At 44.1% G+C, this 24,422-nt stretch overlaps 1 protein-coding gene across 1 annotated transcript; it reads left to right on the top strand.

Moving 5' to 3' along the window:
• Nucleotides 1-379: 379 nt before the first annotated feature.
• On the top strand, nt 380-24,107 carry LOC142571832 (steroid 17-alpha-hydroxylase/17,20 lyase-like). The gene is made up of 10 exons (XM_075680476.1): nt 380-423; nt 6,733-6,899; nt 9,324-9,503; nt 12,730-12,823; nt 13,215-13,370; nt 14,646-14,854; nt 15,452-15,577; nt 21,353-21,457; nt 22,259-22,390; nt 23,730-24,107. The coding sequence occupies exons 1-10, from the start codon at nt 395-397 to the stop codon at nt 24,080-24,082; spliced, it is 1,551 nt and encodes a 516-aa protein (XP_075536591.1). The 5' UTR covers nt 380-394; the 3' UTR covers nt 24,083-24,107.
• The last annotated feature ends 315 nt before the right edge of the window (nt 24,108-24,422 follow it).

Raw genomic sequence — 24,422 nt, 5'->3', positions numbered from 1 at the left:
TGTAAATTGTAGCGAGGACAGTCACAGAGAAGGTGTTGAAAAGTTTCCTCGCTACCACAGTTATCACACGAGGCGTCGTCGGCCCATCCGATTAGGAAAGCAAAAGACTCGGTGAAGGCCACCCCTAGCCATATTCGACAAAGCAGGGTAGCTTCGCGATGGCAGAGTCCAGGTGGAATGCAAAGGCGTAGAGAGGAGTCTAGGTTGTGCAGCCGGTTGTTTTGAAAATTTCCTGCGTTGCACAAGGAGAACGTGATACCACGGGTGAGCATTCGAAGTTTATCTGTCCTTGATAACGGTATCGGCTCCTCTTCGTCGCCTTGAAGAGCCGACCGAGCAGCGTTATCGGCGTGTTCGTTCCCTATGACGCATCAGTGACTTGGAAGCCACTCAAATGTCACGTGGTGTCCTTTCTCAGTCAAGGTATGGATTAGTTCTCTAATCTCGAACACCAGCTGCTCGTGGGGTTCACACCGCAATGCTGATAGCAAGTACTGCAGTGCTGCCTTCCCTTCCGGACACAATCAGTGTCTTGCAGTTATGACTGAAAGACCCGAACATAGTAGGCTTGTACATTTACACACTTCTCTTGGAAGTCCAATCTCTGAGCTTTTCTCTTATAATCAATTTATTTTGCTCTCTCTTGGAAGCGCTTATAGGCGGCCTTCATAATTGGTAAAAGCAGCGGTTTAATTCTTCGCTTAGTGCAGTCTATGAATTCTCCGATACTGACAGATATTGTTCGCCGTACAACTCGTATGTTTCTATCGGTCTGATTTTGCATGGCTCATACAGACCTATTTTTTCTTGTAATAGGAACATTATTTCTATGCTAAATAATAGGCAGCATCGTAATAAATTAGATTACAGATTTGAGCACTCATTTGGGGGACGTCAACATTTGCAGCCGTCCGTTACAGGTCTTTTCAAGTCTAAGTTGCCAACGAGAGTAGGGCGCCGAGAGGAGGTCCACCAGATCTTGGCAATTAACTTCAAACGGTGCTTCTATGGCCACTTCGGAACTTCGGACATTCATGATCACCTAACACAATTTTTCAATTTTTCACTGGCCCTGTCGAGAGCGCCATTGCTAAGCCCTAGCGAAAATTGACGCGCTATGCTTAATAGACATCCTATATGCCCGAGCTTCGCGGCGTTAAATAACAACAGTTTTTTGAGCAAATTCTTTGTACGTTATTACACAGCCCGTGTCTCCAGCGCACACATTAAGCGACTCTTCAGTGTCCACGCAGACGTCCTCACAAGAAAACGAGGTAATATTGCCGAATAAAATTTTTGCGAACAATTCTTACTGAAGATAAAGAGCGTCTGAAGGGTGGCAAAGGACGATCTGAAAAAGTCAAGCCAGCTCGTTCTTTTTACTGCATTTATGCGACGGTAATAAAATAATAATAATAATATTTGGGGTTTTACGTGCCAAAACCACTTTCTGATTATGAGGCACGCCGTAGTGGAGGACTCCGGAAATTTTGACCACCTGGGGTTCTTTAACGTGCACCTAAATCTAAGCACACGGGTGTTTTCGCATTTCTCCCCCATCGAAATGCGGCCGCCGTGGCCGGGATTCGATCCCGCGACCTCGTGCTCAGCAGCCCAAGGATTTGTAGGAAATTTTGCTTACACACGGGAAGATGTAAAATCTCCAGTAGGGAACGTTCTACGGCGACACTTTTCATAAAGGTTTCATCAGTAATATTGGAGATAGAAGAAAAAAAGAGATATTGTGAAGCGATGGTTCAAGGAGGCGGACTACATTTAAGGCTGCCGAGTCTCCTTACACTTCCTCCAAAAGAGCGCGCAAGCGACGCTCCTCGCTTCTTCCACAGCAGAGCTGAGGGCCCACGTGACGCTTGCTTGCGTCACGATCTTCCCCCCTTAGGGCTACTCGGATCCTTTCGGGTGACAGTCTTGAGCGCAGTGCCACTTCGCCACACTCACCAGGTTCTTCCTGTAGCTGCTGCTCATTTTAGCGCTGCAGGTCGCGCGCGTGACGCGAAGGTTACCTGTGACGTCAGCGCTGTTGGAGGGGAGAGTCGTTTCTCCGAGAGGGAAGGTGCGCGGCTTTTCATCTGAATTTTCAGCGGTTTTCGCGGAGGTTACCAATTACTTTGAGACACGACGGTCCCGGCGTGATCTACGTGCCCGGTTAGCTTGTTTGCAGTGCTCAAACAAGTTAGACTCCTTTTCATTCAAGAATGATCGCACTGGTGCTCTAAGATAAGCAGATATTAAAACAGCGAATAATTAAAGATAACGTGCAGCGCGAAGGACAAGGACAGCGACAGACGACATACACAGCGCTGTGTATGTCGTCTGTCGCTGTCCTTGTCCTTCGCGCTGTACGTTATTTTTGATCATGAATTACCAACTAGCCCAAGCAACCACCCTAGCGAATAATTACTGCAAAGCTGTCGATACGACAAGATGCAGCGGAAGGGTCCCGACACAGCCAGTGCCCTCACACCCGTCCAAGGAAAAGCGCCCCCTGAAGAACGTAACAAGAAAGGTCTTACCAAGAAAAGTCCGCAATAAATTTTCAGTAACAAAGATTTTGTTATAGATTTTGTTATAGGGAAAAGAATGTTGGGTGAGATTGTTAAACGTGCGCGATCAAAATTACAAGCATGTGGCCTGAGTGAATGAGCTTCGAGAGTTGTTTCTTTCACTGCTTGTCGAACGCAACTGTATAGTTAAATGAAGTGCCGCGAAAGTAGTACAGGGCTGAACAGGTTGAAATATCTAGGTACACAGTAGGTAGTTTGAAAATTTAGCCGGTGAAGTGTTATAGTTTGGGGACGATTGTGGAGTCAAACAAATTTTTAAAAAATGTTGCACTAAGTGAAGCAGAATTCATCGGTGTGTTGGAAATTTTAAGCCGTTGCCTGCACTGAACAACTGAGCAAATAAAGTTTAATATTTGTAGGAATACAGTCTGTATGTGTGAAACAGACTAATACAGTTCAAAATTCAGAAGGCAATTAATGGTGCCACAAGAAATCAATGACCACAGGATCCGCAAGAACGCCTCCTTAAATGTCGGAATAAATTTTCAAATTGTCGCACAGCCACGGTGACAGAAATTTTCACAAGCATGTCAAAGGCCCTCTACGTTTTCATTAGTTCGCTGAAAATGCATTTGAGAGTGCACAATCGTTCACCTGAGCGTGTTTATTGCTATAGCGTGCACTCTTGAGAGCCGGTCATGGAGTAATTAGGCACGCACCACCCAGCGACGTGACGTGACCCCCATGAGGGAGTCATGCAAGGTCGAAGGCGGCATGAAAAGCAAGCTAACCGCAGCGGTGGAAAGTAGCGTAAGCAGTGGAAGAGCACTGCATCAGGTTAGGAGCCGATAGACCTTAGCAGTAAATTTCATTGCAATTCGACAAAATTCGCACAAGTCTTCTGTACTTTTAGTCGACTCCTCCGCCGAGTAAACGTCGTGAAATCAACGACATCAATTTAGCCTTATCTGCATACCGAATTGCGCGAAATTTAGAAAGGAATAGTTCGAAGGCTTCTCCAAGAAAGAGTCGTTTTGCTCCCAAGAAATGAGCATACCTGTGTTCTGAAAGAACCCACTACCATTCTATACTGTTTTGTTTGTTCATAGTGCCGTTTAATCAGCTAGGACATTAGGCAAATATCGATATCCATTGAAAGTCTAGATGGCGGAACGCGAAGACGACGACATATTGTACCGTCTGCCCGAGGTACGGTGCGCTCACTGGCGAAAGACGCCCTTTGGAGTCAGTGAATGGGAAGAAAATGCAAAATAACTCAAGTTGCCCCTACGGTCGCAGAAGACGTTCAGACAACCGTATAGTTATGGTAGTTCTATACAATCGCGTTTCTTCGGAGTATGTCATGAATGGGCGTTCATATGACAGGATTTTTCAACCAGTGCAGGAAGAGCATTCTACACGAAAAGGCCTAGAAGCAACAACATAAGACTCCAAGCACTGCGTCTGAATCATTGACGCAAGTACAGCGCAGCCGCTAGTCTAGTGCAGGATAGCCATTCTGGTTCACTCCTGTTTAACCTCCGAGCTTTATAGTTTGTTTCTCTTTTTCATAGATGTTGATTATTATGCACCAAAGTAACCTGATCAAAGATAAATAAAGCCTTCTGTTTTATTCTCTCGAACGACTCTGTCAAACCGCGCAGCTCAAATCACGATAGGAGAAATCAAGTCGGACGACACAGAACTGGGCAGTAGGGGAACGCCGCAGGGCTCGGTATTCGCGTCCTTTCTCTTCAATGTGGCCATGATTCGTCTGGCGAAAATCCTCAGCAAGATCCGCGGCTTCAACCACAGCCTGTTCGCCAACGACATAACGTTGTGGGTGACAGGCGGCAGCGAGGGCCAAATTGAAGGAACCCTCCAGCAGGCTACGGAGACCGTCTAACGCTACGCGGGCGGGCTCACTATCTCCTCGCAAAAGTCCGAACTCGTGCTGGTGTACCTTACGACCAGGAAACAATACGCAGGAACACCGAATATTAACATGAAGGCGAACGGGGCTCGATACCTATCATAGATCATATCAAACTCTTAGGACTTCGATTGCATGAGGAAGGCAGAAACCTCGGTACCATCAATGCGCTAGAGAACAGCGCACTGCAAACAGTAAGACTAATCAAACGGATTGCCAATAGACACTAAGGCATGAGGTAGGTCGGCCTAATTCGTTTAATACAGGCCTGCGTCATCAGCCGCGCCGTCTATGTGGCACCGTACCTAACATTTGGCGTGGCAGAAAAAAAGAACAAGATGGAATACATCATCAGACGAGCATTCAAACAAACAATTGGCATCCCAGTCACAACATCCAACGACAAACTCTTAGAATCAGGGCTACATAACACGCTTGGCGAACTAATCGAGGCAGACACTACCGCCAAATACGAAAAACTCACACAGAGCCTCACGGGGTGACACATTCTATGGTAACTAAGCATTCACTACGAAGCACAACAGGGCGCGAAACTCAGCATTCCATCAAAGACGAGAAGGAACGTTAAAATTCATCCGCTGCCAAAGAACATGCTCCCGGAGCAGCACAAGAGGCGACGAGAGGCAAAGGCGAGCCGCAATAAGCGCGAATATCATGTAGAGGGCGTGGCCTACGTATACGCCGCGGAATATACAGAACGCAAAGGGATGGCCGTCGTAGCGGTAGACGTAGACGCAGAACCTCTAGCGAGCGGAACCGTGAAATCGGGCAACCCCGAAGATGCGTAGGAATCAGCAGCAGCATTAGTGGTTGCCTCCACCAAAGCTAGAATTATTATAAGAGACTCAACGATCGTAGTTCATAATTTCGCAAAAGGACGCATCTCTCCAGAGGCGATTAAAATTCTAAATTATAACAGCGACCATCATCGTCCGCGCACTTCTCTCTCGCCGGCAACCAGGCGGCTGGCAACGTAGCTCAAGGATCTCCTCGCCGAACAAGTCAGCCGACCCAGTCGGCAACGAGAGGAGACCGCATGATCAGCTACAAAGAAATCACCGATTACTATCAGCTGAGAAGGGCCCAGTACACACCTGCTCATCCAGAGCTAGCCGAGAAACAAGCGGTAGCCTATAGCGCCTGCTGAAAACAAGCATGTATCCTAACCCGGTGGCCTTCAACAGATTCTATCCAGGGCAGCACAACGAACAATGTAAAGTATGTTTGGGTAGGGAGGATCTGCCACATATTCTATGGGCATGCACGAAGGCGGCTCCTTTCGAAGGCCGCAAAATTTAAAACCGGCAGCAGCAGGCGACCTTGCTTCTCAGCTCCGATCAGCGAGACAGGTCTTGGCCGTCCAGCTAGCCGAAGCAGACCTAGGGGAGCGGAGAGAGTCTACGTCCACCCTCGTGATTGCTGGCATCAATAAAAGTTGACCTATCTCTCTCTCTCTCTCTCTCTCTCTCCCGTGCTTTAATACAGCGACCTCCGTTATAAATTTTGCACGTTTCTGTAGCGTAATGCCTATTGTCTAAGAGCGTAGTACATAATTTATGTATGTATTAGGCTTCAGTCTGTTAGAGAAAACAAAAACCAGCGTGAATGCGCCGAGCAACGCATCTCAAATATTTGTAGTCGTTCCTTCGGGAAAATTTCTTCTCTGCTTGGATTTCAGCATCACGTGACATGCTTCAGCAAACTTGTTCTCAGCTGCGTTATCTCCTTTGAGATATCACCTTGCGGGTTTTGGAATTACGTGTCTCAGACCCAGTTACCCTACCCATTGTAACGCTTTCAACGTACGATCATTAGACAAACACTTAACAAAGCAGACGTTGCGGGAGTATTCCGTCAACGTTGAGTTCGTTGTTAACGCCATTTTCTTTTTAACTTAGCTGCTGCAGTTGTTGATTAGCATCGATAGCGCTTGCTTGTTTCAGTTTGGTTATGCAATTGTCAATTATCCGTTATGTTAGCTTCTTGCTTCTTGTGACACGCAAGAAAAATAGATATTTCACGGTTTTATTTAAAATGTGCTTTTCGCATGACTTGGTATTCGCATCTTATTTTTATTGCTCACATTATGCGACTTTTCAGCCTCGTTTGTTTCTCTTTAAGCATGTGTTCGCCATCTGCATTCATGTGATGCAGTTCGTGGAAGCTGCTTCTTTAGAGTATATTGCCTATAAATTCACTTCCTCATCTTTCTTGTGGTCAATAGACTAAATCGATTTGAACGAAATTTTCTAGAGGCGCAGACATGACCGTCCTCGGAGACTTCTCCAACACCCTGGACTGGCGATGGATCACCACAGCGCTGGTCTTCGTGGTGACGTACCTGGTGGGCCGCTTCTACCACCGTGTGTCCAAGTACCCGAAGGGACCCATTCCACTTCCCCTTGTCGGCAACCTACTGAGTGAGTCTCTTCGCGTTCAGCAGTGTACCAGCTTGGGTCGTTTCATCGCGCATTAGTGTATCCAGCATCACCAACGCTTGCATACGGAGACCGAAAAATGACACAACGAGTATACAAGCATTTTTGAAACGAACTTGTTTGTTAAAAAATGATGAAGACAAGCCCCTTCGAAACGTAAGGCGCTTGTTTGAGGCCCCCCATTGCACACTTTCTTTTTCGTCATGCTATAGTCCTTTCGCTAGAACGTATCCGTGTTTGAAATGCCCGATACCCTATACAGGCTCGAATTCGAGCAAGAACTGCTTATTGTGACGTGGTAGTGACGGTTAAGAAGGCAGCAAAACTGTGATTCACGAAACGAGCGTTTTATTGGGCGAACTTGTGCCCTCAAAAACAGACTACACTCAAAGAACAACGGTAGCACCGAACACGATCTTCGGTCGTCGAAATCTGATCAACGGGTCAAGCGCGTCGGCTTTCATACATCAATCGTCGAATGTTCCAGACTAATCGCTGGGACCCGCGCGCCTTCCACAAAGTTCTACACTACTCGCGTCGCGCACACATGCAATCAGATTACACAAGGTTCGGTCACAGACAGTGGATGGAACCATCGATAACATTCCAGAAACTTCCCACACATGCAAGCGCGTCCTGCGCTGTGCGATAACACTTGTTAGGCGGTGAAACGTGTCGCCCGATGAAGACAAGTACACGTGTAATTATAGACTACATCAGCAATGACTCCGTGAAACCATGCACTTCTGACGCCACCTTGCAGCAGAATTTTATTGCTGTTGCAAATAGTGCCACTGGTGACGTAGTTGTTAATATTAGTGCTTAATAAATTTTGCACCCAACTGTGCAACCGATAACGCAAAGTTCAATATGGTCGACTTATAACAGATTAAACAATATTTTGCGCGATATGTATATATATATATATATATATATATATATATATATATATGTATACGTTGAGGCAGGCCACAGACCCGTGGTGGTGCAAACGGTTCTAGGGGTGGCATCAAGTCGGAAATTAAACGTAGCGCAGATAAATGCGCGCCAAACACCTCGCTTCTCAGTACGTGGAGCCGCGTATAGCTATTTCCAAACCGTGTCACACAGGCGAAAGTACCAGCACAACGCCAAAGTTAGCCACATAAATAGAGTTTCCTACAAAAATTGTTTGAGAGAATGCTGGCGTTAGGGTCGTTCAGCTACCGCGCGAATGAAGGGTAGTACACGAATTTGTCTAATCTTCGTACTTGTAGCTTCAAGCGCTCTCATGACGCTCTTTATTACGTTTCAGATTTATACCTTTCCAATCATTCAAAGATTTCTGAACAAAGCAAGGCTCCGCACACATGCACAATCACTGCTAATTGTGACGCCTGTTGCGGAATGCCTTGTTGAAAATCATCAATTTGCGAAGGCACATGGTTGCTTCAAGCCGAAACGCCCAGTTTAGGCGAATCCATGTGCTAACTGTTGTTCCCACGCTGGCTGAGCCGCCATACTCGCAGCTTCCGTAGACACTAACTCAAGAGTTCCCTCTGGCACTTTTGTTGGAAGCTCTATGGTAACAGGCACTGAAAACTATTGTGGACTAACCGAGATAAATCAATTATTTCTTATTTCTTATAGGCAGATCTGTCTAGCGAGTTGTAATTTTTTTGCTTAAGCTCATACGTATTACTTTGAATTATAAATTCCAAGATAGAGTAATCCTAAATGCAGGCACATTGTAATCGCTAGTGATTTAGTCTTATGCAGTCGCTTTAAACTGACTGCGCTAACCCTTTCATTATGATGTGCAGGAGATACAAAGGCAGTCTTTAAGCAAAACTCAGGAGACGGCTCGTTGGTATTCTATAGCGAGGAGATTATAGCGTGAGTGAAGGACGGCGACAGGACACACACTCAAAAGCGCTGTTTTCCGAACCTGTTTAGGAGTGAAACAATTAACTTAAGCTAGGCACCTCGCCTTAAGAACCGCAGGGGTTGCCTTTGATATATGTACATATTTTCTTTAATTAATAAACGTCTCCCTCTCTCTCTTCCTCTCTCTCTAGGTTTTCAATGTATATCACATCTTTTTAGTCAATCCTTACAAAGATAGGTTAAAGCATCGATTCATCCTTGTAGGGTATTCCAATCTGTTTCAATTGACCTTGCGTTTCGACCATCGTTCGATCTTGCAAGTCTGGAGTGGAAACCGCTAAGCAGTATTCCTGGCGCTTTAGTTCATTAAATAACTTGTTTCTTTAACGAACTTGATTAATTATCCAGTAGAGACCGATCTCGTGCAACTTTAAGCAAGCCAAGAGTCTCGTTTCGAGCTTTACGTTCGTGTAATTCTTAAAGTGTTGGCGCGATGCATGAACCAAACTTTTGCCTAACAATCCTTCCCACTACGTGCAGCTCTGCACAACGCGAGCAACCTGCACTCCAAGTCAGCCGAGTGGTCCAAGACGTACGGCGACGTCTTCACCGTGTGGATGGCCCACAGGCCTGTGGTGATGCTGAACAGCCACTCGGCTATTCGGGAAGCATTTGTGGAGCGACGGCATGATTTCGCTGGCCGCTTCCCAACTAGAATGGGTGAGCATACGAGTGAGCAAACGAAGTAGCAGATGTCGCGGTAGCGCAGGCGTTTAATTTGTTACAATTCACTCTAGTAATTCATTAAAACTTATTTCTGCGTGAGTTGATGCAAACTTGATTTGAAAATTGTAACAGCGCTAAGACATGCATCCATAAAGTAACAAGGACGAGAGACAAGTGAATTCGACCTCGGTTGATACGACATTTTAACTGATACTAACGTACTAGAACGCCCCAGCGAGAAACCGCTCACTGATATGGAAAGAAAAATTGTTTGGTTCATGGTATCAATCGTCACTTACAGCGCACAAAAAAGGACGACGAAGACAAGCGCTGACTTTCAACTGATTTTTATTTTGAGAAAGAAACATATATACTGAGACACCAAGACAAAAGCGACCCCTACAAAGCATCAGCCTGACATGAGTATGCATTCAAAATTCATGACCTAAGATGAACGAGAGCGCATGTGCGACCTCAGAAAAACCAGTTCTTTGTCCGTTAATGTAATTGATGGCTTGCTAACTGAGTCGCCATCGGCAATCGCTGCTGCTGCAATGACAAGTCTGGTGCGTTCATTAGAATGCCCAGCTAAGATAGTGGTTTCTTCAAAAAGTGGGATACAGCCGCATTGTGCGCAATTGACGCCTAGAAAGCCTTCCCGCCCTTTGCGCACTTTATTGCTGTGTTCTTGTAACCTAACGTTAAGACATCTACCTGTCTGCCCTACATAAGACCGACCGCATTTCAGAGGTATCTTATACACAACACCTTTCGAACAAACTGCAGTGTATACTTTTTTCTATGATTAATACTGCAAATCCTACGTTCCTTAGCAACATGATTCATTCTGACACAAAGCTGGGCAAGTTTTTTTTTTTTTTTTGGAGCAGACAATACAACGTCGATACCTGCTCTTTGTCCTATTTTTTTAAGTTTGTGGGAGATTCCATGAACGTACGGGATAACAGCTGTTTTGTTTCTTCGATCATGTACCTGAGGCTCAAAGCTGTGAGGATCGGGGCTAAACTTACTACGCAAATTCTCCGAGAGTGACACAAGAAGGTTGCTCGGGTACCCTGCCGCCCTCAACCGAGCTATCTGCGAACTGAAACTAGGTTCTATCAAATGATAACAGGATTTCGTTAGTGCATTATGCAAGCAAGTCTGAACGATACCTCTCTTACAGCTTCTGTTATCAAGCCTCTGTTATCCTATGCATCTGCCAATTCAAAACTCGCAACCTTCTTGTGTGTCAGTCTCGGAGAACTTGCGTAGTAAGTGTAGCACCAATCTTCATAGCTTTGAGCCTCAGGTACATGATCGAAGAAAAAAAGCAGCTGTTATCCCGTACATTCATGGAATCTCCCACAAACTTTAAGAAATAGGACAAAGAGCAGACATCGACATTCTCTGCTCCAAAAAAAAGCTTGCCCAGCTTTGTGTCAGAACCAATCTTGTTGCTAAGGAACGTAGGATTTGCAGTATTAATCACAGAAAAAGTATACAGTTTGTTCGAAAGGTGTTGTGTATAAGATACCTCTGAAATGCGGTCGGTCTTATGTAGATGAGCAAAACGTGAACTAGGTGAATGCAGGAGCCAACGTTTCGACAAGTGGACTTGTCTTCTTCAAGGCGTTCACGTTTTGCTTAGTTCACGTTTTGCTCATCGTCTTGAATTGCCATCTCCCGCATTCCCCGTCTTTTCTCCGGTCTTATGTAGGGAAGACAAGTAGATGTCTTAACGTTAGGTTACAATGACACAGCAATAAAGTGCGCAAAGGGCGGGAAGGCTTTCTAGGTGTTAATTGCCCACAATGCGGCTGTATCCCGCTTTTTGGAGAAACCGCTATCTTAGCTAGGCATTCTAATGAATGCACCAGACTTATCATTGAAGCAGCAGCGATTGTCGATGGTGACTCAATTAGTAAGCCATCAATTGCATTAACAGACAAAGAACTGGTTTTTCTGAGACCGCACATGCGCTCTCGTTCATCTTAGGTCATGGATTTTGAATGCATACTCATGTCGAGTTGACGCTTTGTAGGGGGCGCTTTTGTCTTGGTGTCTCAGTATATATATGTTTGTTTCTCAAAATAAAAATCAGTTGAAAGTCAGCGCGTGTCTTCGTCGGCCTTTTTTGTCCCTCGTCTTTATATGCGCTGTAAGTGACGATCGATACCATGGAATACCAACTAGCCCGTACCCAAATCTTGCTTCAGTATGTTTGCTTCAAACGCGACAGCATGCCGCCTCGGTTAATTCGACCACCACTGACCCTCACCGGTTCCCCCTCATGCATTCAGCTGGTATTAGAGGCTTGAAAACACAAGAAATTCAGCAGACGACGCTATTGCTTCCCTAGTCATGAAGCTGTTTTACTTAGTTTTACTAGACTTTTGTTTTCATAATTTTCATTAAATTGGTTTTCTTTTCAATCCAACGTTAAGAAAGCGATTTAAGATGTCGACGCACTTTACGGCATCCTGAGTCTCGCTTCAAGAGAAAAAAAAAAGTGCATTGCAGACTGCGTAAAGCAATCAAAAAGATTTGAGTTCGGTAAGTTTACAGCTGTTTGTTAGTTCGACCTTTCGGATGGTTCGACCAAATCTTAAGTTTCGCAAAAATAGGAGGAACGAAAGTCGGCTGTTCTTTAGTTGCTGCGCTGTAACATATTACTTTACAATAACTAATGTTTAATGAAGTGAATAACGTGCGAACGTAGACATTAAAGGCTGACTATTCTAAAGTCCCAAGGACTATTCATAAAACAAAGAAATAACAAAGAACAAAATAATAAAACATACACTGCGCATACTACAACACAAGTGACAACCACGTTAGTATTGTAATCACGGGAATCAGCGCCGCTCTTGCAGCTGGAATCAGGCCCGTAATACGGCTACTAAGTCTTCTGTGCCAGCTTGTGGGACACTTAGGGTAATTGAATTGGCCCTACTCGAAAATCTAGTCTCCCGATAACGTGTAGTATTTTGCATATTTTTGTGTCGCCCCTAAGAAATCAGAAGGCGGAAGCTAGCTTTTTTATCATTTTTTTTTCTTTCAATGTAGATGTGTGCTGACGGGCGTTACACTTTATTTTACATTTCTCGTGACAGCATTGTTGGCTCTCACATAGCTTCAAAGGAGAGCGGGTATGATAGTGTGCTGCGAACGTAAAGGTTTCTCACCTCAGTTCTGTTGCATATATTGCTCATTTCAGCCGCATTGCAAAACCAAGGCGACCACGACATCGCGTTTGAGGATTACAACCCCCATTGGAAGGCGCTCCGAAAAGTCGCTTGGTCAGCTGTGAGGCGAGTATGACTTGCCCACTTCGACGTACCTTGGGCCTTGAATGGATTCTGACTTCCTATGCATACTTTATTTTCTATTTTAAAAAAGAAGGATGTCACTTTCTAAATGTACACACGACCGAACGCAGGAAGTGTTATTTGTACAACGATGCTACAATGTTTCAGCTTCCGCTGCCGATTCTTTGCAGGCGACATTATATAACGAAAACGAATGAAGAAGAATGAAAGGGAGGGGGGGGGGGTAATATTGTCATATGCGACGTATAGGCCTTTCATCGTTTGTAGCTCTTTATGTTTCAGTTTATTTCTTAAGAGCGGCGTTATCTTCTTATGAAATCCTCTTGAAGACTTGTGGTTACCTGTTCACATGATGAATGTTATTCAACCGCAGGAAGTACGCCGTCAGCGAGTCGTTGGGAAAGCTTTGCACCGATATCGTCGACGTCTTTGTGGAGTCCTTAAATGAAAGACCGCAGATCATGGACTTAAGGAAGCCTATCCTCTCTATATTATGCAAGGTCATAGGTGTGTCTATATACGGCACAAGGTATGTGATACGTTTTGTTCTAGTTCAAACTGTGCTCGCGAGCTCAATAAAAACCATAGGAAACAGACTAATCAGCCGCGACTCAATAAATTCACTCAGCAGCTCGACTGCAGTGTACGTCTTCACACGACCTGTCGTGCCCGTCGTAGAACCGAAACATAGTTTCATAAGAAGTGCTCAAGAAAGCGAAGCTAGAGCGACGAAGGTTTGTGGAAATCGCCAAAGTTTACCAAAAAACGATAGTATTCCTTTTAACAAAGTAATACTTGAATTGGATGGCAAATGCGGATTGAAGCTGCACTATTCAGTAATCTGATTATAATCTTTCATATGTGTAAGAAATCTGACTATATATATATATATATATATATATATATATATATATCCTACCCTGCATAGCTGCCAAAGGCAGCTGTAAATCTGCCAAAGCGCCGAAAATCAATCACTGTCACAACTGTTCCTCTCGGTTTGATGTATCTGAGAACGACCGGGCAGCCGGTCTGGTGTCTTCACTACCAGGGCCGAACTGCTATTTTTTTGTAAACCCTGATGAAGATCGGTCCACCGATCGAAACTGTTGAAATTAAATACTTGTTCTGTTTAACTTGTAGCACCACTCAGGTTCTTTACGTCTGAAAGGTAGCCTGAATAATCCCTCTTTGCCTATATATATATATATATATATATATATATATATATATATATATATATATATATATATATATATATATATATAAACGAGAAGAAAGGGGGTTAACCGAGGGGCCCGATTTTTATTAGTCCATATCATCAGAAGCCAACAAATACTGACACCAAGGACAACATAGGGGAAATTACTTGTGCTGAATACATGAAATAAAGAAACGATTAATTAGTGGAAATTAAAGTAAATGACAAAACAACTTGCCGCAGGTGGGAGCCGAACCCACAACCTTCGCATTTCGCGTGCGATGCTCTACCAATTGAGCTACCGCGGCGGCGTTTCCCCATCCACTTTCTTGGGTATTTATGTGTACTAGTAGAACCCGCGAAATGCGAAGGTTGTGGGTTCGGCTCCCACCTGCGGCAAGTTGTTTTTTCATCTACTTTAATTTCCACTAATTGATCGTTTCTTTATTTCATTTATCCAGCACAAGTGATTTCCCCTATGTTGTCCTTGGTGTCAGTGTTTGTTGGCTTCTCATGATATGACTATAAATATATATATATATACATATATATATATATATGTTTGTGTGTTATTCACGTGACGTTAACGAAAATATTGTTGCGTAGGCTGCGCGAGGAAAAGGATGAAGTGGAACGCCTGGAAAACTTCAACCGCCGATTCCACGAAATTTGCCCCAACGGTCTACCCAGCGACATCGCGCCCTTTCTCGCCTTTCTGTATATTAGGAGGGAGAGAAAGATTGCGGCCCTGTTCTGCGAGACTAAGGAGATCTTTCGCAGGCTGTTCACGAAGGCTGAGACAGCCTACATTCCAGGTATGCATTTGTCACAACTAGTGCTACAAATGGGGACGTTTATGGGAACACAACCGTGCACAATGCTTGGCATATCTTCTCAGTGTTCTATCAAATATCCCGCAGAGGTGTTGCATTCCTTTATTGCACCTCGATCGCAGTGAGCGCGTCCAGAAAAAATAGTTATTTTTAGTTATTTATTTAATTTCTTTTAGATGACAACTTAAGTAAAGTCAGGTAAGCCTCCCGTATGCGTTTTTATCTTATCCAGGGCGTAAAACACCTCTTAGAGCTGGAATTATTTATTCACGATGGGAACGGTATTGACGGAGTGGGTTGCTAAATGTACGGAACTGCCACGCAACTATTTACGTACATTTTATTCTGTGGCGTCACAAGGTCGAGCCAGACAATAAAATAGCCAATGTAATTCGGCCTTCCTTGCTTTTGTCATCCGTTTGAATCCTTTAAAAGATACTGTCTACTCGTAAGTGAAGCAGTATCGTGCACGGAAGCACGTTCATTCCCAGTTATGTTAGCGGGAATAAACTTCCAACGCACGACATCTTGGTTAGTGCAGCGGCATCAAAAAAGCGCGTCGCCTTTACCCATCGACAGGTAACACAGAAAACTTCACGCACGCCTTGTTGACGGCCCGAGAAGAAGCCATCAAGGAAGACAAAGATGATGCGCAATACTTGACCAAAGACAACATGATTCTCGTTACGATGAACCTCTTCAACGGTAAGTACTTCGAGAACTGGTCCCCCAGTCCGCGCTCTTTTGGTATTTATTTATTTATTTATTTATTTCACATACCCTCAAACGCCAAGGTATTATATAGGGGAGTGGGGTACATGTGAAAAACAATAACGATTACAAGTTTATATAATGGTAGCGACATCGGAACTGGACCAAAGGAAAATACGGCGTGACAGCGCTTGCGCAAAACAGCGCATGTGGCCACGTGCATGGTCACAGTTGAAGAAAAGCAAACAAGGTTCGGAGGAAAAGTGCGCAGTCTTCGATTGACACGATATTATCAGGAAGGTGGTTCCAGACGTTCGTTGTATGTGGAATAAATGAAAATAAAAGCCTGTTTGTACCTCTTACTTTATGATGGGAATCAACTCGAGGTTCCAGATAAGTAGATGCTAGAATGAGCTCATTGCTAAGGATATGATAATAAACATGATTTTGATTTTGATTTTGAAATACTTTATGAAACAGGCATAAGCCTTTCTGCGCAGTGATAAAGATATCAAAGTCTTTACGAGTCTGATAACGTCGCCTTCAGGTCACCTGTCTGATCTAGGTCTTTTAAGTCCTGCGCCACGTACGTCTGTAAAATACAGATACTGTTATTTATGCCCGATCACAATATAATGTAACTATTCAGCATTTTCCCCCGCTGAAGCAAATGGTCACTCGTGGACCCTTAAGATGTCCCTGATGTTAGAGGCTGCCTAACCCTAACAGGGAGGCTAGACAAGAGCCGTTTCTCGGTATAGTACCTCTCCCTCTCTCTTGCTCTCTCTCTCTCTCTCCCACTCCCTTTCAATATAATCTATGGCAACCCCGTGCAGATGTGCCAACTCTGCTTTAAGTGAACCATACGTGACTGAGCCAAGGAAATAGTGCTTAGGTCGTGTGTAAACATGACGTCACCATTCAGCGGCTTCCAAACTACTGTGGCATAACGGGCAACGCCGAACATGCCATTGCAGCTGCTCGGTCTGCTCATGAAGATTGCGTTCGGTTATCAAGAGCACATGCAGCGGCAAAAATTTTCGTGTTCGCGCCTGATGCAACGTTGTCTACGTAAAACTCGGCAAGTTTTGACCAGACCCGCCTGCACTGTCTGCACCCCCTTCTCCAGCCCCTTCTCCCATCAGGACTATCTCGAATCGGGGCCACTGTAATCTGCCGCCGGTGGCTTGGTGTAGCTTTTACGAACTCTCTTGGATGTCGCGCCGAATTGAGCTACAGTGTGTGCCTGTTACTACGGCACTAACGGGGAAGTCATTCAATGCGTTATTTTCGTTACGCTCGTGAAAGAACACAGATGTGGTCCTTAACACTTCTCAACGAACAGCCGCTTTCGGAGCAAACGATCTTAGAAGGCTAGACACACGATCGTCGCACCAGCAAGCCATGAGGGCACTACTAAACCCTTACGTTCCGTTTACTTTCTTAAACGACTCAAACACTCTCACGTTTCCTTTCGAATCTGTGCTTTCTTTCTTCGCCTTGCTTTTCGCTTTTCTATCTCTTCTTGCTCACCCATGAGTGTTGGGTAACAAACATGGGGTTTCTATTCCCGTTAATCTTTATTTCCCGTCGCAATTTCCTTCTCTCTCTCTCTCTCTCTCTCTCTCTCTCTCTCTCTCTCTCTCTCTCTCTCTCTCTCTCTCTCTCTCTCTCTCACTTTCTCCAGCTCGTCTTATTCACCGGAAAGCCGTCGTACTAAGTTCTTCCAATACAGACGGGTAAAAAAGGACGTCTTCGCGAATACAGCATCAAGAAAATATTGGCCATTTTTGCGTCCATTCCATCAAACAACTAATTCAAAACAATCTTCGGAGTCCGATACACGGGGTGTCCTTTTTTTTTAGGTTTAAGTTAAATATCGCCTGTAGCATGCAGCCCAATTCTACTCAAAGAGCTGGATTGCTTGAAAGGCGGAGATTATTTGCACGAGAAATTTAAATTTGTAATCAAGTATTTAGCAAAATTTTGCTGATTAACCGTTAAGCTAATTGCATTGTGGCACACATATTCCAATTTATGAAATGTAGCAGGCGAAATGGCAAGACATATGCACTTGGAAAGAAGTGTGAGGATGACACCAAATTCGAGATATGCATTCCCAAAGTGTGTGACAAAATTTATTAATGTTCCCGTTATCCTTGTGACTGAATCCATAAGAAGTCGTTTTGCTTTAAAATTATGTCAATGAAATGACAGTGCAACTTCACGGCCAGTTTGAAAGGGATTATTTCAATATTGGTGCGAGCTTGAAACTTTCTTCCAAGTTAATGTGCTTTGAGAAATCACTGGCTTCAATTCATACATTGGAATATGTTCCCTAAAGCAATTAGTTAAGAAGTTCATTAGCGATTGTTTAATGATTAAGTTATGCATTTTATATTCCTACACAATACTGTCCGTTAGTTTGAGTAATCAAGCTCAAGGTTTACATTTGGGTTATACGCCACACGCAATTTTTAAATATTTGTTAACTCTAAAAAAAAAACCGGTATAGTGTCACAACCACTGTTTCACTGGACTTATCATGTTATTGAAGGCTACATTACACACCCACAGTCAGCAAACGTTACTTGACATACTATACAGGCGTCAAGAAAGCCACAAATAAAAAAATTTAATCTGCATTTCACCTGTATTTCATCTACTACATTATGAATCATCTGGCACGAAAACAACTGCGATATTTTTAGCCTTGTTACATGTTTTCAGAGAAATTATGCCCAACTTTCTCTTTCTTTAATTCAATTTCTGGAAAACGTCGACGCCAGATAGATTGCAAGAAGCCAACGCTCGTTCTGCTCGAACGTGCGGAAGAGCTACATTTCCAAACTTATTGGAGCAAGTTGGAAGACGCGTTAAAAAAGTGCGCCACTCTTCTTAAAAGCTCTCAGTCCACTGATTGCATGACAAACACCGAAGCTTGGCGAGAACCGCAACCCCTGCCACTGCTAAGTCACACATCGGCGTCAACAGTTCAGTGCAACGCGACATACGTTTGTGTTTTCCGTAGGCACATAGGGACCAGAGAAAAAAAAAATTTCTCTATGTGGTAGCTTGAAAAGGCCCACATCTCAGATTACATTCGAACATCCTTCTCAAATTTATTTATTTATTTATTTATTTATTTATTTATTTATTTATTTATTTATTTATTTATTTATTTATTTATTTATCAATCAATACTGCTGCTCTCCTTCGAGAGCGTGGCAGTTGGGCTGTAGAATAATTCATCTGTACAGTGCAAGGCAAATAAAGTGCATGTTATAAAAAAAAATGACATAAGCAGTGCAAGTTATACATACTATACAAGTAATACAATGTTAAGATCAAACGGAATAGGAAAAAAAGAAAGACAAGAAGCTTTGCGAGAAATGCGCAAGGAGAATAACGGTGCAAGCAATAAAACAGAAGCAACTAAAATTAAACTTCGAGCCTTTGAGAATCATTATGGCAAACGAATAAACTGTCGTAAATGAGCTTTATTAAAATTTCCTAATGAACAAAGCAAGCTGTGCCGATGCCACTGCATGCATAGATACTCCTACACACACACAGTTTTTTTTCTATTTGTGAAATAAATTCACATAATGATTCATTGTTGGTGACAATAGTGTCAAGTTGGTTCCATTCTGCTACTGCGAGCGGAAAGAAAGAATACTTAGACGTGTCATTTTTGCATACATATTCTGTCAATGTGCGCGCATGCTTATTACGTGTAGGTCAAGACTGGGAAAATTAAATGTATAAGGAGGTGTCTATCCTATAGTTATTTTATAGTAGTAGAAACAAGAATTTTAAGCGAGCGTGTTTCGCTCTTGTGGATTGCGTTCGCAAAGCGGACGGGGTTAAAAGATTTGTTGGCAAGTCTGTATGTTTACATTCGTTATGAATGAACTTCACAGCTTTCCTTTCTAGTTTAGTTTCTAGTCTAGTTTGCTTATGTTAGTCAGTGTATGCGGAAACCAGACTGTGTTAGCGTATTCGAGAACAAGCCTTACAAATGATGTGCAGGCTATCAGCTTCGTTGACGTGGTTGCGAGTGTCAGGTTTCTTTTTAAGAAAAATAGTTTGCGCAATGCCTTTGAGATTATATTACTGATATGTATGTCCCATTTTGGCTCCGAGGTTGATGTAACACCTACATATTCGTGTTCTTCAACTTTGTTAAGTGAAGAGCCGTTAATTGCGTACATAAAGATTGATAATACCGCTTTCCGGGTTACAGTCATGACCGCGGACTTTCATATGCCATTTAGAGCACCCATTAGCTATGTCAGCTAAAGAATCATTCAATTTAATATGATCATTGTAATGATTAATTTCTTTGTAAGAGATGCAGCCGTCCGCGAATAGTGTTATACTGCAATTGTTGTTAGCTGTGATATCATTAATATAGAGTAAGAATAGCAATGGTCCGAGAACAGACCCTTGAGGGACTTCGGATGTTACTGCGACTGTGTTAGAAAGGATTTTTTATGTAAACCACAAATTGCGAGCCGTTACTTAACAAGCCTTTTATCCAAGCAGAATGTTATCCCCATACAAAAACATTTTCAACTTTAGCTATTAATTTGCTGTTATATGCACAATCGAAAGCCTTAAATAAATCGAGTAGAATCAAATCAGTTTGACCGCGGTTAGTAATTGTAACAGCAAGATCGTGGACTAGTTCTCTTAGTTGAGTTACTGTCGATAGACCACTGCGAAAAGCATGTTGGTTCGGCGAGAAAGAAATTAATGCGCTCTAGGAGTACTGCCATGTGCTTCAAGATTATGTGTTCGAGAAGTTTACGTGATGTGCTCGTTAGTGAAATGGGTCTGATGTTTGAAGGTAATGTTGTGTCACCTCCCTTGTGGATTGAGATTACGTTTGCAATTTTGCAATCATGAGGTATTTGAAAATTGCCAGTGATTTCTGAAAAACTAGGCCAGAATGTTTAGGTCAAGATATTTAATACACCACTCTGCACATCTTTTGAGGAAAGTATTAGGTATATCTACGGGGCCACTGCCTTTCTCGGGGTCAAGTTTAAGCAGTAGATTGAAAATACCGGCGTCCATAATGTCTAGTTTATGGATTTTCCTGCAATGTTGCGCTGTAATTGCGGGAATAATATTATCATCTATAGAAAACAATGACCGAAAAGCATCGTTATATGCGTTAGCCTTAGCAGTTTTTTCTTCGGGAAGAGGACGTGATGTCGCATTTTTATTGGCAGGAAAGTAATTCCAGAACCTCTGGGGATTATTAACAAGAAAATTGGGTAGCGTTACATCGAAGTAGTGCTGTTTAGCACGTTTAGCTTTAAGTTTGAGTTCTGCGATGCCGTCTACTAATTTCTGAATTATCCCCCGCCTTTTGTTTTTATTTCCCTACGTAACCTTTTCAGACGTCGCTTTGCTTTAATAACTTCTCGCGTGATTCATGGGTTATTTTTCGGAGGGCACTTTGTCTCTGTAGGTACGTAGTGAGTGACGCAGTAAAGTACAACCGATTTGACGTTCGCATTATAGTTGTAACTATTGTAACAAGCATCATACGTTAGCGTTTGCATGTAAGTTTGTTTATTGTCTCGTGTTAAAGCATTTATATATGACGTCTAATTTGTTTCTGTTTCCTTTACCTGAACTGTGCTCTCGATTTGTGTGCTTTATTTATTTATTTATTTATTTATTTGTTTATTTATTTATTTATTTATTTATTTATTTATTTATTTATTTATTTATTTATTTATTTAATCCTCTTAGCTGGAGTTGACACATCAACTGGTACACTTCAGTGGCTCCTTCTGCGGATGGTGAAAGAACCAAGCATCCAAGCTAGAATTCAAAAAGAAATTGAAGACAATATCGGTAAGAAGAGCCTCGCACCACTCACTCTAGGTTCACACCTAGAGTGAGTGAGTGAGTGAGTGAGTGAGTGAGTGAGTGAGTGAGTGAGTGAGTGAGTGAGTGAGTGAGTGAGTGAGTGAGTGAGTGAGTGAGTGAGTGAGTGAGTGAGTGAGTGAGTGAGTGAGTGAGTGAGTGAGTGAGTGAGTGAGTGAGTGAGTGAGTGAGTGAGTGAGTGAGTGAGTGAGTGAGTGAGTGAGTGAGTGAGTGAGTGACCGACCGACCGACCGACCGACCGACCATTGTGGCACTCCATGGAGGAACTACATGGAAATACCTAGTACCTTTTAATCGTCGATATATGCGATGGTACAACCTTCCGTGACCACGTTGTTTAATATGTGCTAGACATGGCCCTTCACTTTATAGGAATAAACCACGTCAAGGTCTCCCTTACGGAATAGTATACAGTATGTTTTTTTTTTTTTTAGGTGCACCAAATTTTTAAAATGACAGAAGTATAAATCACAGTAACGTTATGTTTACCATTCGAGTGCATGGATTGCAGCCTCTAGATACAAAGCAATTTCCGCAATTACGTGCGTAATTAGCGAAGTTACGGTAATAAATTTTGTCATTATCAACAATAGGTGGCTACAGACCTTGGGGTCCGTCCTCGACACTACCTATCCCAACGATTAAATTTCAAATTAGCTACCTATAGCTACCTACGTCTTCTCATAGTAATTCGCATGTTTTCTTTTTTTTTTTTTACGGATTCGCACATTCGTTCACCAACAACCTTTTTCACGTTTTTATGCTAAGGGAGCGTGCCGCCCGTGCACGGTGACCGCGAGAGGCTTCCGTTCACCGTGGCCTGCCTGTTAGAGACGCTCCGGATGCATCCCGCGGCACCCGTCGGCCTACCGCACAACACAACTACGGACAGCCGAGTCGGTGAGTTCTCATTTCAAAATAAGCGCGAGCCACTGAAATAAACAGCGAGAAAAAAAAATAACAGCCCCGCATTAGTAGTTTTCGCATGCCCTTTAACTTTTACTGAAGATACGGTAGATTGATTTCCAGGCTCGGGAGCTGCACTCACAAAGCTGCGGGCGCTGAATGCAGAAACTTTTTCGTACGCCATTGCCGCTTGAAATTGTAGGGCCGCCTTCGCTAATGATATGCCCGACACCGTGACTGGCTGGCAACTTACGAACAGTTTTATCTGAGAAATTTGTTGTGAATATAGGCCCCGTTTCGAGAGAGCTCCTTGCAGCTTGCGTTCGTCACCGCTAACATAGCTCGCTTGGCCGTTGCTTACTCGCGCGCGCCACTTTCTTGTGCATGAACAGCTCAGGGTTGCCCACCCTTATGGCCGAAAAACAGTTGGAACAATAAGTGAGGCTAAATGCTATAGCAGCAAACATTCGCTATAGTGACAAAGTATATTGCAAACAGAGCAGAAAGAGAGTGAGAAATAAATAAAGCAGAAAGAAGGTAGGAATGTTAACCATATGGCCGTGCGGTTGGCTGCCATACGATGTGGGAGAGAAAAAATGGGTTAGGAAGGAAAGAGAGGTAAAAAAATGGAGAAGTACCCAGCCCATCAACCCCCATAGTCAGAGCAGTAAACTCATCTTGCTTCGCGGCACCATGAACGCATGCCCTTAAGGCGCCATCACGTGAATCAGATGGCCAACGCATACCGATGACAAAAAGAGCGTTGGCGCAAAAGTTGTTCCCTTTCTCGTCGTTCGGCGTCGCCGCCTGTATTCGAATGCGCTTACGAGTCGATACGGTCCTTTCTTGTGCTTGCGCTCACTTCCACCCCCCACCCCCCTCCCCACCCCACTGCGGAGGACGCAATCCGCGGGAACGCCGGCCGGCGCCTCACATGTGGCCAGACCGCGAAGTGTAGCCCGCCCGAAAGTCAAACAGCTGAATCTAGGGGCGATCCGCCTCCCATTCTATTACGTGAGGAACCGCGACGGGCTGCCCGTGAGCACCGGAGACACAAAGAGGAAGACACGCGAAAACAGCCCTTTAGCCAAATAATCAGGCCCATACTCACAAAGAGCTCTCATGCTCGATTTGTTCGCGAGAGGAAACGCCAACCAATCCTAATGCTGCAAATATTAGCAGCAAAATCCACCGGCAAATGGCAGAGAGCACTTGCGAACAAGACAGTTAGTGAATCCGGCCCCTTATTACGCGCACACCTTGAGCCCACTTTTGCCAAGACATGAAACAGCAAACCCCTGTGCATTTAAACAAGCAGGCTCGTTTTCCGCAGGAAAGTGGGACATACCCAAGGACACGGCCCTTATGTACAACATCTACGGAGTGCATCATGACCCCAGGAACTGGGAAAAGCCCGAAGAGTTCCGGCCCGAGCGGTTCCTTGATCCTGTGACGGGGAAAGTGCGCACGGACGCCGGTCCACTGATCACCTTCGGCATGGGCGCCCGCACCTGCCCCGGAGAGAAGCTAGCCCACATGGACATGTTCTACATCCTCGTGCGACTCATGCAAAGACTCAGCTGCAGCGTCCCTGACGGGCTCTCAGCTGTAAACTTGAAAGGAAATGATTCGAGCCTGTTTGTACACCCTGCTCAGCAAAACATCGCATTTAAGAAAAGGAACTAAATACATCCGGACTGCGTGGAACTCATCGCACACTGGAACACTTTTGGAAGCTCTCAATGTAGCCTTTCTCTAGCAGTGGTTGCACAGAGAACCAAACTGCGGTCAATAAAAAAAAATGGCTGTGGCTTAGCTAAGGTTAAGCCCAGGATGCGAAGCATACTAGCCTTTATTTTAACGCGACAGCGTTAAGGAGCTCGTGTCGCAGAAAAGCCGGTGTCGTCGGCGTCGGCTCAGGCGTGCGGCGCTTGCTCAGGCGCACATTTCGTTGTCGCGCCGAACGCTGCGTTGCTCGACGCTCACCGCGTCCGATGCGGGGCGCGTAGTCGCAGCGCCGTAGCAA

The sequence above is a fragment of the Dermacentor variabilis genome, chromosome 2 (genome assembly GCF_050947875.1).
Source record: "Dermacentor variabilis isolate Ectoservices chromosome 2, ASM5094787v1, whole genome shotgun sequence".
Classification (NCBI taxonomy): domain Eukaryota; kingdom Metazoa; phylum Arthropoda; class Arachnida; order Ixodida; family Ixodidae; genus Dermacentor; species Dermacentor variabilis.
This window is presented reverse-complemented; position numbering and strand designations above follow the sequence as displayed.